Source organism: Cololabis saira, chromosome 3 (genome assembly GCF_033807715.1).
Source record: "Cololabis saira isolate AMF1-May2022 chromosome 3, fColSai1.1, whole genome shotgun sequence".
Classification (NCBI taxonomy): domain Eukaryota; kingdom Metazoa; phylum Chordata; class Actinopteri; order Beloniformes; family Belonidae; genus Cololabis; species Cololabis saira.
Window position 1 is genome coordinate 32453535 of NC_084589.1, and position 16370 is coordinate 32469904.

Consider the following 16370-nt stretch of genomic DNA (forward strand, 5'->3'; position numbering starts at 1 on the left):
GGCTTGGAGGTGTTGGCGGGGACTGAGCGATGGACACATTTAAACAGGCGTGGGGCATTCCAGATGTTGTCTTACTTCTGCTGGGGGAGTTCCAAAGTGTGGCTGAGGACTTGGAGAGCCGCTTGTTTATTACAGAGTCCACGTGTTTGGGGAGGTTGACCGTTGAAACAGAGCATCTGCCTAAGAAGTCAAGAGAGCGCCACACAGATGTTCACACAGGTTGAGAGGAAGAGGGAGGAAACATCTGTGACATAATGAAGGATGCCAAGATGCCTTTACAGTTGTATGTCCCCTGCTGAGGTCGTTACACTAGTGCAGCTGCGATATGAATGACCTCCTACTGAAGCCCTGTGTCCTCACTTTCCTCTGACTTACAAACATCTGCCGGCATCCAATCTCTTTAAAACATTCCCCCAAAAAAAAAGACTAAGGAGAAGTGACAGCTTTTATACCGTAAATTCTAGCTTTGAATTACTGATATGATCAATGAAGATAATAGTACTAAGAGGCCACCTCAGATTTTCAAATGAGATGACCTTAAAGTATGTAAACATGCAGTTCCTCAAATGCCCACCAGGGGCTGCCCTCATGAGTGAGCCAACCTCCAGTGGCCACTAGGGATGGGCGGTATGGACTAAAAAATGTATCATGATCATTTCTTGCATTTATCCCGATAACGATAAAAAAAAACAATTCAACCCCACCTTTGTAACTATAAATCTATCACCACATTCAGTCTTTGGAGCCCCTAAAACACTGCTCTAAAAGAATACTAAATGCTACTAAACTACACCAATTAAATTGAATTAATAAAAAACAATTAAATGAGTTACACCTGTACTGCAAAACTGGAATGACTCAGATCCGCCATGTTTGTTACACAAAAACCGCATCAACGGGAATTTTTCTTTCTTTCTTTCTGGCTCATTTCTTTCTTTCTTTCTTTCTGGCTCATTTCTTTCTTTCTTTCTTTCAGGCTCATTTATTTCTTTCTTTCTTTCTTTTTCTTTCTTTCTTTCAGGCTCATTTATTTCTTTCTTTCTTTCTTTTTCTTTCTTTCTTTCAGGCTCATATCTTTCTTTCTTTCTTTCTTTCTTTCTTTCAGGCTCATATCTTTCTTTCTTTCTTTCTTTCTTTCAGGCTCATATCTTTCTTTCTTTCTTTCTTTCTTTCAGGCTCATATCTTTCTTTCTTTCTTTCTTTCAGGCTCATTTCTTTCTTTCTTTCTTTCTTTCTTTCTTTCTTTCTTTCTTTCTTTCTTTCTTTCTTTCTTTCTTTCTTTCTTTCTTTCTTTCTTTCTTTCTTTCTTTCTTTCTTTCTTTCTTTCTTTCTTTCTTTCTTTCTTTCTTTCTTTCTTTCTTTCTTTCTTTCTTTCTTTCTTTCTTTCTTTCTTCACGTACATTGTGCGTGGATTTAATGCAGAACCATAAATCAGTTTTACACAAAAACATCAACGGGAATTTATCGTTTCTACCACAAGATGACAAATTCTTACCGTGGGGAATTTTTTTGGCGGTATATCGTGAACGGTAAAATATCGCCCATTTCTAGTGGCCACATGCTAAAATGTTTAAATTTACTGGAGAAATGAACATACTTACAGTCAGGTACACATACAGTACAAGCACACAAACAAAGAAAGAAAAAGAAAAGGCCTCTGTTGCTGCACATGACATCCCTGATCAGTGCACAGAGATGAAGATTTGCACAAATATTAGTTCCAACTGCCAGACTTGTTTGTTCCACCCATTTAACCAGTGTTGGGTGGAGTCCGGCACTCTTCAGGAGTGACCTGATGTGTCAGTGAAGGTGTAGAAAGTTTCTCCTTCAGGCTATGGTTCCATCAACAGACGACTCAATTTCCATTTATGTGCAAAGGTCTCTTCTTAAATGCACAAAAACAGGAGATGACACCTTTGACAGAGGCCAGGATTGAGCACTGGTGAAATCAAATCCTGATTCCTCACCCTGTCCTCTGCAGCCTGTTTACACTCGTTTACTTTTATTATCAGACAGACAGCAGGCCACTGAAGGAGGAGTGTCCGAGTGTCAAAAATGTCCCTGGCGTTTGGCAGAGGTGATTACGTGGCGTGAGACGGTGTCGGGACACTTCATATCTAGCTCTTTAACTCAGGAAAGATTACAGACAGTAAAAAGACACGTTCATCAGACAGCACTGTCTGCTTCTGCATCATCTCTACATTCTTTCTGGTTTTGGCATCATGGCTCTTGGGCTGTCAGGACATTCATACATCAAAATAATAATTAATCTACAACTAATTACATTTTATGGTTAGTCAATGGCACTCCGCTTGCTGCAACTGCTGCAATAAAAACACCAAAAGACATTTTCACTGCGTGTAATCAATATCATGTGGTAATGATGGTCTGGTAATGAAGCAATGTTGAAGAGAAAACCATCCTTCACAGACAGAGCCGTGGTGGATGTGGGAAGGATGAGTGCAGTAAGACTGAGGTGTATGACTGGTGCACTAAAAGCACAACAGATTAAAACATATTAAGACAACTGCCGGGACGAATCCGGAACTCCGTCCCATCACAAGTCCATTACGCTGGACCAAACTGGCAATCCAGTTTGGTGTTGGGAGTAAGAACTTTTGCACAATCTTTTTTTTGTTTTTGGTTCTTGGGATCAGCTTTGCACAACTTGAATTAATCTTTTAAACTTTGCAAAATGTAATCAAGCATGGCTGTAAGAACAGAGAGAAACTAGAGTGTCTGGTTAGTTTCGGATGAATAAAGGATCCGTGTACTCACTCTCTTTCTGGCTGGAGTTCTGGTTTAGGGCACCAGCCCATGACCATCTCTGCTGGCGGATTTCTGCCCACGTCTTCTTAGTTGACCTGTGGATAGCTGCTTCATAGCGCTCCTTTAAGGGAAACAAGACAACAGTGGTAAGAATATCTTCTGTGGTGAGTACGCAGGAATGATAGAGGACTAGGGGTGGGCAAAAATATCGATATGGCAATATATCGCGATACTTTTCCAGCCGATTCAATATCGATATTCAAAATTTGAATATCGATTTTTTTTTTTTATTATTTTTTATCCCCGATCTTTTTCCCATTATATCACCCAGTGCTCCTACCTAAGTGACAGTCCTGGGCATTGCCACTCTCTACCAACCCTGGGAGGGCCCTGCACTGAGCTCAGGTTTTATTTCACGTTTTATTTCATTTTATAATTTATTTTTTATATAACACAATTGCCTGTCCTTAAAAAATGAAAAATAATGGACAGAGGTTTATTTATTTATGGATTTATATCTATACTGACTGATCACTGTGCCTGTCCTTGGTTTTAGTACCCATCTTTCTTGTGTTTATTATCATTTGCCACATAATTAAAGCAACCTCATACTAAATTTAATGTTAATTTCATATGATGTAAATAATATGAAAAACATATACAAATATGTTGTAACTTTAGCTTGTATAGTTATAATAAAACATTGTTTTGACTCAGTTTGTCCCATGAATTGTCCCTATAATCTGATGAACGTGCAACTCGGATTTTAAGATCCATCACTATCATCTGATGTACATATATACAACTTGGATTTTAAGATGTGTAATGCATTTTTAAATTTTTCGGTGAACTATGTAGAATATAATAATCGGGATATCGCATAATCGGGATATCGCAATGTGTATCGTATCGTGGCTCAAGTATCGTGATGCGTATCGTATCGTGAGGTCCTTCCCAATACCCACCCCTAGAGAGGACGTTCTGGAGTTAAACAGCATGGATTCAAACCCCATCTCACTCACGTGTCCCTGAGTGAAACTCTAAATCCTTCCCTTTGTACTATTGTACTGAAGAAGGGCGTTGACTTTTCACCTTTGGGTGAACTATGTCTAATAGGCAACGTTTCTGCTGCAACTAAAGATAAAAGATACTACATGTATGACCGTAAACTTGGCCGATTGTTCTCATCTCAACATACTTTGTTCTTCTCCAGCTTTTGTTTTTGTCTCTCCTCCAAGGCTGCACGCCGTTTTTCTGCCTTAAGCCGTTGCTCCTCGAGCTTCCTGCGACGTCCCTCCAGCTGCTGCTCCCTCAGCTGCCGCGCTTTCTCCTCTTTCTCCAGCCACTGGCTCTTTTTGGCAGCTAGGATCAGACAGAGGACTTCGTTAGAGGACGATTTCAACACATCAGCACTGGACATGAGAGTCCCATCACCTCCCTGTCCCGTCAGAGATGTGAATTTTGATTCGATATTCTCTCCAAGTTCTCTGTAAAATGTCAGCTTTGATTATTTATTTTTTGATTAAATTACTGTGGGATAATGTGGTAAAAAAAATAGCTTACAAGATTATGCTGTTTTAAAGGAAAACTCATTCAAAGCTTTAAGATGACCTCCTAAATACTGCTTCTGTGGTCGGGTTTTATTTTGTTGATCTTTTGACTTTTCTGCTGTATGCAGCAAAATGCCAAGCCGGACATATACAGTACTTCTATAAGGAGATATTTTTCTGCCACACTAATCGCATTTCGCTTCAATAAACTGATCTCCGACATGGGAATTTTCTCTTTGCATCTGAGCCATGCAAAAGGGGCTCTAAGAAGCCTTTTACAGCAGCCCTTGTGAGCACAAAACCAATATTTCTTTCAAATTGCCAAGTAAAACCTCCATGAAGAATCAGGCCCTGCACGGGAAAAGCTCATTTCACTGGGGCTCTTGAACACACAAAAGCGTGGTTTTCAGATTAATGTGATGGATAACTGAAGACATGTTTGAAGCTAGTGGGGTTAAAATTTATGAGGGAGGCACAAGTGATGGTTTTTTTATCCGAGAATGGAACAAAAAGCGGAGGTATACTGAGGTCCTGCTTGCCAGCAGTTTGCAAAACTGACTGCTGCAGTGCGTATATCTCAGTTCATCGTGGGTGATGGCCTCGATTTATAAGACGCCTGTTTTCAACCTTGCAGGGATGCAAATCCTGAAGGGAATGGTACGCCATGTAAAGTGCAGGAAACTGCATTAAAATTCACTTACTGTGCTGAGATTAGACTAGAGGGAGGAGGAAAGCACCTCATCTACCCACAAATATTGAAATGTGCAATTTTTTTACAAAAATGCTCCAGTTCTTTCGAACCGAATCAGTCACGGGACGGTGTGTAACATAAGCCATTTGAACCTTTTAATACGACTCATTCAGCCGCAACGTCGGTTATTAACTAGAAAATGGGCAGTGAATGAACATAAGCTGGAAATTTCCAGTCCAACAGTACTAACTGCTACTATTATTCTAAATATATTCTGATACGCAGGAATACATGAATATCATAAGCTAGTGTTGCCTCAAACACTACTGATCAGTACTGGCGTGTTGCACACAGAGCTACTACACTAAGGTTGTTAAAAAGTCATTACCAGAGGGCTACTCTAACTTATACACATCAAGTATTTATACCTCCCCACCAAAGGCAGAAGAGAGTGTTTCATCTGGGTATTCACGATGGGACTTAAACAAAGTAGATCTATTAAAAGAGATTAAAATATGTAGAAATATTCTACTTGTACCTCTGCTACTAGAAATATCAGGGTTTGTCTTTACAATAAGATAGATCTCTTTTTAAGCTGATATTGTAAACTGAGGCTTTAGCTGGAGGTCTTTGCTTATCCCACTGGAACAGTGTATTAGATAAGACCCTTGCCATCTGGCATCCCCCACCATCGTCCAATTAGACTGATCCACAGTATCAGCTGTGTCAAACGCATCTTACAGCATTCAACTTACTCAGTGGTATAAGACAACAACAGAAGGCATTACTGGAAATACCTAACTATTTACAACAAGAGAAGACGATTTAAAAAAAAAAAATTAAAAATCAAAGTCTCTTAAGCAAAGGGAAAATTTACAACTCAGCTCTGTACGTGAAATTTGTAAAGATGAATTCATCTATTTTCCTTCTTAAGAATGTTTTTGTGTCCTTTGTTTTTTCTCCTCTTGGCAACGTAAGCACATCTAGTTATAGTTTCACAGCCAAGCTAAATTTGGCTGCAAGTATTTAAAAACCTTCAATTTCTTGAGTAAGATGGTAATCAGTGGTTTTGCGGCATATGGCTTAAACATCTCAGTTTTGTGGCGTGTGAAGCTGAAACAGGAGGTGAACAGAGGTCAAACTTGGAACCGGCTTCCTCCTCTTGTGTGCAAACGTCACCCACCGTACCAAGCGTGATGCGTATTCATGCACAGCCTTTTACAGTGGCTTCATAACAGTGGATTTGCATCGTTGTTTATGTTCTATTACTTATGCTGTAGTAATATAGTTTTCCTGTGAGGATCAATGAAGTATTATTGATTTGAATGGGAATGAACGGAACTGCACACTGGGAATGATGGCTAAATGATCAGCTTGTGACTACATGATTATTTTAGAAAACACTGATGATGTTCACAGAGAGAAAATGTCACAATCAGTCACAATAAATAAATGAATTTGAAAAAAAGGAAAAAAGTTAACATAATAAAAATGTTTTTTTCAAAAAGGACCACCATGTAGGTTTAAAAATGAATGAAGCTGCTCTAGAACTGGGAAATATCACCAGAACTCACTGTAGTGTCTTCAATTTGCTGTACTGACATTGTCAATGAAAATTCGTATGAAAAAATATATATAAATAGAAACAAACATATTTTTGATGCAATATTATATTGCATAATTCTTTGCTATATCAGAACATTACAAAACAAACATTTTAAAAATGTACAGTGTTCCTGTCTCTTGTGATTTCAGTATGAATAAAGCTCCTGGTGTATTACCCAGCTCTAGCTAATGCTAGTGAATTTCAATAAGCTGAGAATTCCAACTAAAACCGATGATAAAAAGGGTCAGCACCACCACCACCACCACATAAAAACAGGTGAGTGGCTTACCTTGCAAGTTGCTGAGCTCTTCTGCAGGAGAAAAAAGGGTGAGAGAAGACAGAGGCAACTGTCAATCATGCAAAGCAGTGCACAACCAGCATGGAGCCGGGCAATAACCTGACGGCCACGTGTGTGTTAAAAAAATAAAAATAAAAAAAATAAAAAAAGCTGAGCTGCCCTATTTCATGAAACGGGGGTGCATTAAAGGTTTATGGTGTTTTTCATGACTCAGGGCTGTTGCATAACAAAAATGTGGTTGTTGGTACTATTATTCAATATGTTTAAGTTTATCTTTGAGGAAAGTGTCCATGTGAGGAATATCTTTTTAACTCAAATCTGTGCAAACATTCATTTGAGTGCACAGGTCAGCTAACGCAACGCTCAATCACCAGTCCAAGCCTTGTGTTTTGACGGTGATTCTCATGCAGAAAATGGATGCTCACCAGTAAAATGGTTGCTTGGCTTTTGGTGGTTTTAGTTTAGATTGTGACCAGCCAAACCACCCTTTTATTCTACACAAGTGTCTGTGAAACACGTGCATGCCATTTTCAGCTTAAAGCCAACCCAGGACCAGGAAAAAAAAAAACAAAGAAAGAAAAGAAAATCTCCTGCACCCCTACACCAGGGGGAGCCCTCCTCTAAGGTTGTGTGCATGTCCTCCCACTCATTTTTTTCCCCACTTACCAAGATATTTGGCCTTTTCTTCCCTGCGTTCTTTTGCAAGCTTCTGCCTATCCTCCGACTTCATGATGTCTGAAAATGAAAGAGGGAAACGTGGTGTGAAAGACAGACAATAACTTGTATCGTTTACAGTCCAATAAGTTACGGTTAAACAGAACGTCCTAAAAATCCGTCTTCCGCTCCCCCACAAGAAAACATTTACAATTTACCAATTTTAAAGTGGTGCAAGAAGATACAGAGGGGATAACTCAATCTCAAATAATGATTCAATGACATATTTTCACATAAATAAGAATAACCGTGATTAAAAAGGTTTTATTAAAGGTTGATTCTTGCTAGCAGGCCAAGCACACATTAGCTGCTGAGACTTTTGAAAACAACCTCAACAACTTAAGCATCTAGATGAAGACTGATAACATACTGAAGGTTTGGTATCAAATCATTTTCAAAAATAGATGCTCTACGTCCAAACCCCTTGATATGAGAACTATCTCGAGGCAAAAATGAGGCAGCCGCCCTCTGACAAATATAAATATGTTGGATGCAAATGTATGAAACAAGACGTAGTCAGAAAACTGGCAACATTTCAACCAAATATACTCCCATCCTGAAACAAGATGGGTGTATATTTTCTAGATTAAGAGAAACCACAAAGAACAAATACTTAAAGAAAACACCAGATGTGTGCCACCTTGATGCAGATGCATGTCTGACATGCGTACGTGATGCCTGAAGGGAAACGCGCACCTTCTCTCACGGACATCTCTGATGTGTCCTCACATGACATTCCTTCAAAATACTTCAGAGGAAGCACCGAGCACAAGATGGCAAAGAGGAAGAGCGGCACAAGTCCCAGAGCTGACCGGTCATTTTAAGAATTTTAACTGCTTCCTGAAATGAGAGCTGCTGCTTCTTCCAGGAAAAAGAAAATTGAAAAAAGAAAAATCATCATCTTAATGAGCCTCAGCCAAAAAAAAACTTTGCCACTAAAAGGTGAAGTAGTTATTCAGCTAAACAATCAATGGATTAAACTTAGAAACCAACACTCATTTTAATCTCTTAGTTCATGGCAAGTACTCAGTTTCTTTTTCCATCATCACACTCTCTTGTGACTTTCCAACGGGCAGGGTTTACTTACTAAATCAATCAAATAAACCTAGCCCCAATGGAAAGGATTAAAATGTAATTTATGCTTTGCAACTGCTGTAATATGATCTCATTATAGCATCTCACTGCTGTTTTACTGCAGATGAATTCACAACTGGCACGCTGAATGTGTGACCTTCATCCCTCAGTGTTGAGTTTCTTTCAGAAAATGTTGCTACAATATATAAATAAAGCTTATTTCTCCAGGGTGCCTAAATAAGTAAACTTGAAAAACTAACAAACTAACAGAAATAACTTGGTCTTGTGAGGAAACATTTTAGACAGAAGTCTTAATCTGTCTTGGGCCTTTATGCTGCATCACCCCTCCCTCAACCTTCTCAGACCAGATGTTTGACAACAGACGACCTCATATTTTGGCAACCTCGACTAAGGGCAGACACGAATCTTAAATATGATAACAATGTACCACTCAGCTTCCTATTACAACAACCCCTGACCCACTTTGATATTTATAGGATAATGGAAAGGTCATGTGGATGGTCTTGGCCAGTGATGTGCTGCTGTTTGCAACTCAGCACCCCGTTAATCATAATATCTGATGCACAAAGCTTCATAGACAAAAACAGGAGGGCTCTGGAAATATGGGCGGGGTGCACTAAGTGTGCCTCTGATTATTCACAGATGCTTCTCAAAGTGCCCCTCGGTTATTTGTTCACTTCTAAATTAGTCTGCAAGAGAAGTGATGTTGGGTAATCTGTAAGGTGTGATGTAGGACCCCTACAAGGGAGATGAAAGATGTCTGCTGTTACAGGATTGTGTTGTCTTTTGTCATTATACTAAAAAGAGGTTCAACATTCCTCATAGTTGCATTACAAATCTCTCATATACTGTAACATATGCATAAGCAGACCACGAGCAGCAGCTCCCACCTGAAGTCCAGGCCTCATCATTTTATTTAACTAATTAAGAGGTCTGAGAGGACTTTAATCTCCATTTTGCAGTGCATGGTGCAAACTTCACAAGTAATGAGCTTTGACAAACCGGCAGAAAAGGAAAGAGTGGATCATTTCTGGAATCTGGGTAATAAAGGCCCAATCTCAATACTCCCCCTTCTTTTCTCCACTCGCCCTTCTTTTCTTCCCTAACCCCTAAAAAAGAAGGGGGAGATTTTAGGGCACTTGAGATCTAGGGCACTTGGCCCAGGTGCCTGTCCCATTTCTCCTACTCCCCCTCGTTTTCATCCCTAACCTGATCAGGAAGCAGAGAGCAAAAAGCTGTTTTAATTTCAGCTGTAGCGCTGTTAATATGGCAATTTATTAAGTTTTAATATTTTTTCAGGTATAAAGGTAACCTTAAGATCCGCAACTTGGGCTCAGTTTATCCAAATAACGCCTGTTAAGAAATTTGACCCGATGTTTTCGGAGATGAGAAGAGCCGCCGCCCCCGGGGAGCAGCCTCAGCTCACAGCCCGAGATCAGACGTGTCCGCCGGGTCAGGCTGCTCCGTCGTCCCGGGAGAGAAACTCTCTCCCGGGACGCAGCTCTGTTGAGAATCACGCCGGCTGAAATAAATCATTTAGGAAGATGTTGGTTTAATAGATGAAATCTAACAGTTGTAGCTACGCCTGTTAAGAAATTTGCTCCGAAATTTAGAGATTTCTGTCGGCCGGCTCCAGAGCTTGGGTCCGCGTTAAATCGACGCAGAGCTACGGCATAGGGTACGGCGTACGGCGCGCGTCGCCGCGTACATCGACGCAGACCTTACGCCGTAGGCTCTGCGTTGGTGTAACGCGGAACCATAAATCCCTTTATTCTGGTGTGATCTTCGGCAACTTTATCTGAAAGTGTGTAAATTACCCAGATAACAGCTGGATTACTTTGTGGTTTCTGAAGACTATTGTATCAGAAACATCCAAAACAAATCTGACGAGTAACAGGATTATTTCTCTCTATTTCTCTGAGACGAGTCTGCCTATTTGCCTTCGGTCGGCGAGTCAAATCGACGCAGAGCCTACGGCAAAAGCATTCTGGGAGATTTTCATACCCCCTCGCTCGCCAAGTCAGCATCTGAAATCCCTCGATTTGAAGGGGCTATTCTCAGCCCCTAGCCCTCGTTATGCCCCCTCCCCCTAGGTGAAAAGAGGAATTGGGACACCACTACCTTCACGGGAACGCGGAAAAGTTAGGGTTAGGGAAGAAAAGGAGGGCGAGGGGGAGTATTGGGACGCACCCAAAGAGCCAGTTGCAGCTTTCTTTGAAAGTAGGACACATTTGTCACATAAACCAGGAGGTCTTGGTATAAACGATACTGAAAGAAAGCAACACGGAGCCATTCAACTCATTAGTAATTGTAAACTTTTAGTAGCAGTGTAGACCAGCTTCTACAGACTTAAAGCGATAAAGGCTGTGGCCACAATGAATGGATTAATGAATTATAAGAATAAAGGGGAGAGAGTAAAGAGACTCTCCAAAAACCCTCTCACACCTCTGTAAGAGTTAACTGCTGCTGCCAGGTCAGACGAAAGGCTTCTGCCGGCCCTCATTAGGGACCAGCACATGGCAGCCATCAGCATGATCTGTCCACTTCCAGACACAGCTCATTTGTTCATCTTATAAGGATGTTTTCTTTTCTATCTTGATTCAGCCTGAAATGTTGAAAGTTGATTTCTCACACATCTTTGTTGCAAGCTTGCTCCATTAGATTCGGCCTCGCATCAGAAAGCTTGCGGTTACCATTACTCGGACACCGCCTCGAGAGAGCTGACCTAACTTGAGCAGAGTGCAGACGTAATTGCGCACTTATCAGACTACCGCCTCAAGTTAACCCATATTCAGCTTCCACCGTGAGGTCCAACTTCAAACAACCGAACCCCGTCCACAGAAGCAAGAGAGAGGTTTTTGTTTACCTTTTTTTGACTTGAGACCTGGTGATGCCGGTGAGCCAGGTGCTCGGGAGATGACGTCAGATTTTGTGGGTGTAGTCAGCATTCGGTCCGCGCCCTTCTTAGCAGGAGACTCCATCCTCTGGGGGGGGTCTTGCTTCGGGGGGGTGCTTTCTCCCTCCGGCTCAGGCCTCAGGGGGCTGGATTTTAAATCGGGAGATGGAGCTGTCAAAGAGAAAGACAAAGTAAAAGCAGGTGAGTAAAAGAAAACGACAAAGTGAAGACGGTGTGATGGAACCAGACTTGTTTCTCTTCATTCCATCCAAGTCCATGAAGCGGATCGGCGGGTGACGTAAAAACCACAGCATGGGTGGGGTCGACGTCTGTGAGAGGGACACCTGTTGTTTCTGCCATAAACTTAAATTAGGTTTCACAACCCTAATTTCAGGACTAGGGCTGGGCGATATATCGAGATTTTAATATATATCGATATATTTTCAAACACGATATGGTACGAGACAATATCGTTTATATCGATTTAAAAAAAATAAAAAAAAATATTATTTTAATATAGCTTATTTTGTGACAAATTGACTTGAATGTTTTATTTGAGATTTGCACAAATGTTTTGTTATTTGCACAACTGTCAACCTCAGTGGAAAAGTCTGCCTGTTACTGTCTACATTGTATTAATTACAGTGTATTTTAATTTAATTGTTATGCAGGAAAGGGATATTTGTTTTATTTTATTCAAGAAGAATTTTTATTCTATATATGCAGGCAGTTTATTTTTATTTCATTTGTTTAATACATTTTGATATTGTGCAGACCTCTGTTAATAAAGGTACCTGTGTGACATTTGGCACGAGGCATTGTATTAAAAGTGACTGTTTTTTTAAGGGTTTGCCTCAGAAACAAATGAAGCTAACAGAGATGCTATGCTATAATGCTTTGGGGGAAACCCCAATTAAGGCACAGAAAAAATATCGAGATATATATCGAGTATCGCCATTTAGCTATAAAATATCGAGATATGACTTTTGGTCCATATCGCCCAGCCCTATTCAGGACCATAACAAAATACTTTAAAATATATGATCTCAACTAACTTGTTAAGTAACATTAACCACACAAGATATTATATAGTATGGCTCAGAAGCAAAAGCGTCTACTATTTATATACATCTAATACCATTTCTCTTATGTGCAGCTCATTTATTGACGGACTGGCCTGAGCAAAACATCCAAGCTCCCTGGCTGAACAAAACACGGTAATTACTTTTTGGCACCGAGAAGATTCCTACGGAGTTGAAACAATCTGCTTAGGAAGACAGAATCAAAGCATTTGTAGATAAAGTTGGCAAAAACAACTCAAGAGCAGATAGTTGCAGATCACAAGAAGTCTGCACTCTTGAGATTTAGAGAGTTTTAGGATAAAAAGACGAATGGGGTTGGCCGTTTGGGGCAGCAGCTTCCATATGAATCACATTCGACACTGCTGAACTTGTAACTCCTGCTCAAACATTACTTTTTTCCAGCCTTTGACTGGCAAACAAAGGACCCTCATGGGCGGGACACTTGGCTTTGTCCGCTCAGCACTGTATACCCACGCTCCCCGCGGAACCACGCCGGCCCACATTTTCTTCTGCGTGGTCTGAAGGTAAACACTGGGGCAACATACTCTAAATTATTCAGAGCTTGGGTTAAAACATCTCAGACAGTAGGGGGGCCGTCACGCCGAGAGGGACAAGATTTATGTTGCAGAAGCTGCTCATCACGTTACACAGAGAGGCCGATTCTGTGATTCCTCCAGGAGAAGTTATCAAGGCTGAAAGTGATGGTAATATTAAATTAAAAATATGTAATGTTGATATTGAAAGGGGTTTTGAGACTAAATTCCTTGGGGTTGTCATCGACCACAAGTTAACATGGAAACAACACATTGAATATATTAAAGGGAAAATTTCAAAATCACTCGCAATCCTGTATAAATCCAGAAATATACTGAATTCCAAGGCCTTGCATTTGATTTACTACTCATTGATTGTTTCCTATTTATCTTACTGTGTGGAATTGTGGGGATCCACCTTTAAAACCACCTTAAATGCAATAATAAAACTTCAAAAACGAGCCATACGTATCATCAATAAGGCTGATTACTACGCTCACACAGATCCACTTTTACTAAGTTCCCATGTTATTAAATTTTATGATTTGTTTTATTTTAAAATCATGCAAATTATGTTTAAAGCAAAATCAAAAATGCTCCCTGACCCAATACAGAGGTTCTTTTCAATTCAGGAGACTCGTTACAATCTTAGAGGTGTCTGTAATTTCACAGTACAAATGGCTAAAAAAGGTATGAAAAGGAGATGTGTCTCCATCGTTGGAGTTAAATTCTGGAATGATGCCAACATAAATTTAAAAACATGTCATTCTTTTGTTGTATTTAAGAAAATGGTTTGTAAAGCTATTTTTGAAGCTTATAAGTGCAATTGACCATCTGTTAATGTTTCTTTGCTTTTCTATTGTTTCTTTGCCTTTTGTTGTTTCTTTGCTTTTCTATTCTCTTTTTGGTTTTCTGGAGGTTGGTAGCCAAAAATAGAAAGTTGTTAATATAGGATAGGCTTTTATAAGCAGTTTGCTTCTGCCTATGCCTTTTCAGTTATTGTTCAACACATTTTTTTGGTTTAATAGTTAATGCTGTGTACAATGTTTTTTTTGGTGTTGTTTTGTGTTGCAATGACTGAATAAACTTAGTTCATTCATTCATTCAGAAGTTATCAAGGCTCCGTCTGCTCATTAGGGAGTAAAAGTGTTCTATCAAACCCTGGGGAGCATAAACCTGGACAAAGGTCTGTGTGAATAGCTCTTAGACAAATAAACTGGTCGATGCTGCAGTTGCAGGTGCTCGGTAACTTTCAAGAAAGTGCAGCGGTTCTGAGCTCTGCAAAGGCACAAGTGGAAAATCATCCGGACAATGCAGCCTGAGCCTGCTGGTGAGCCAAGGGCGGACAAAGCCTGATGAGTAGTTTCAGAGTCAATAAAAGATTTCAAATGGGAGATGAGAAGACGTGTTTCCATTGTCGACGCATGCCACAATCAAATAAGCATTCTGCAGGCAGCGATGTGCTGTAAAAGAGGGGCCATTGTTGTGGTCTCTGCATGGCAACGGGACTGTGGCCAAAACACAGCAATGACAGCAAAGAGGAGCAGAGAGAGGAAGCAGGAGGGGTGCTGCTGAGACAAACTGAGTGTAGAGGATGAACACTGGATTCGATTCAGAGCAATTCTGTGACAGAATGCAACTTTGTGTGGGAAAGGATGAGAACATGAGCCAATCGTTCAAACAGAAAGAAATGGTAACCCGAGTCTTTTTGGAGTTTTCCACCTCCATTTTCCTACGTAGGACAGCTCCTCGTTTCATTTAAAAGACCACGTATCTGAAACATTTGAATAAATGAGAGAGGTGACACTGAACATCAGGCTTTATTCCACTGCGACTTCACAGATGATGAATCATACAACCTCTTTTCTGGAAATTTACCACATTACACCATTACCTCACAGATGCTTAATGTGCTTAATGTGGCATCCGGGAACCAAAGGTGGTACAAACAAGTGCAGCTGTGACAGCTGAGTTTTGTTTTGCCAGATTTTTTGTGAGCACCTGTGAGGTAGAGGAAGGAAGCAAGGAAGCGACTGCTCAATCAGTTGGAGCTGTACAGTCAATGATGACGGAAAAGAGAAGGTGACATACTCTCTGGAATGTACGTGGCACTGACAATGAATACGGATGAAACCTGAGGCTGTCTGGGGGGTGGGGGCCTGGATGGGAGTGCTGCCGCATAGCTAGAGACTGAAACAAGGGCTGATTGATGCAGGACTGTGTCTGGGCACTCAGATAACTCAGCAAAGACAGGACATACCAGACGTGTTCAAGTTGCAAAGCATAAACTAAAAGCTCAAACTATGACTGCTAATGCCTACTTTTATCATCGATCTTGTTGCTGATTTCAACTGTTGATAGTCCAGAGCCCTTCACAACTTAAAGCTGCATATATAAAAGGCATTATAAAGCTTAAGCATTGGCTGAAAATAGCCTAAAGAGATTCAAGATTTTCTGAAGAATTTTCACTAAGACATTTATTTTCTCAACTTCTGAAGAAACAACAAACGTGAACTAAAGAGAATCCAAATGGAAATGCCTTCAGCTTTTATAGTCTCGCATGCTTTTAGAAAGTCTGCTGCAAAAATGATGACCGGCTGGACACACTGAAAAAAAAAAACACAAAAAGACTAAAAGGAAGATGCATGCATTAGTAAAATTATGGAAGATGCATTAAATGTTTTCATGTGAAGCATTTTTGTGTAAAATCACTTTAAAAGCAAAAATACCGGTCCAATTGCAAGGTGTTTTATTTCTTTAATACAAATATAAAGGGACTCTTGCAGGGGGGTTGGTGGTTACGTCACTTCAGTAGCTGCATTCTTGCTTGATTTACTATAAAGCCTCCCAGGGAAACTGCATCCACGCCAGAGTAGAAGCATTAGTCTACCGTCTGTGACATCATTTACATCATTCATATTTATAAATCAATGCACGAGCACTTTCTCCAGTACGCTGGAGCCGGCAGTCTAAACAGGGAAAAACACTCCACAGCGGTGGATTATTGGAAGAGCAAGGGGGAAAATACACAGGATGCACATTTGGTCAGTATTTCACAAGCCTGATAAAAATCTCACACAGCCTGGAGATTTTGCTCTTTGACGACGTTCTGGGAAGTCACGTTACCCTTCAGCCT

At 40.4% G+C, this 16370-nt stretch overlaps 1 protein-coding gene across 5 annotated transcripts in view; it reads right to left on the reverse strand.

Moving 5' to 3' along the window:
• The window catches only part of map7d1a (MAP7 domain containing 1a), a 48147-nt gene that overhangs the window by 18997 nt on the left and 12780 nt on the right, over positions 1-16370 (reverse strand). For 2 of the 5 annotated variants that reach the window (XM_061717268.1, XM_061717267.1), the window contains exons 2-7: positions 11590-11790; positions 7581-7649; positions 6906-6926; positions 3968-4131; positions 2779-2890; positions 76-180 (exon numbers count right to left, since the gene is read on the reverse strand). In XM_061717268.1, coding sequence (XP_061573252.1) covers positions 76-180; positions 2779-2890; positions 3968-4131; positions 6906-6926; positions 7581-7649; positions 11590-11790 — 672 coding nt within the window. The remainder of the gene's footprint in view (positions 1-75; positions 181-2778; positions 2891-3967; positions 4132-6905; positions 6927-7580; positions 7650-11589; positions 11791-16370) is intronic. The other 3 variants (XM_061717269.1, XM_061717270.1, XM_061717272.1) reach the window with 3 other exon arrangements.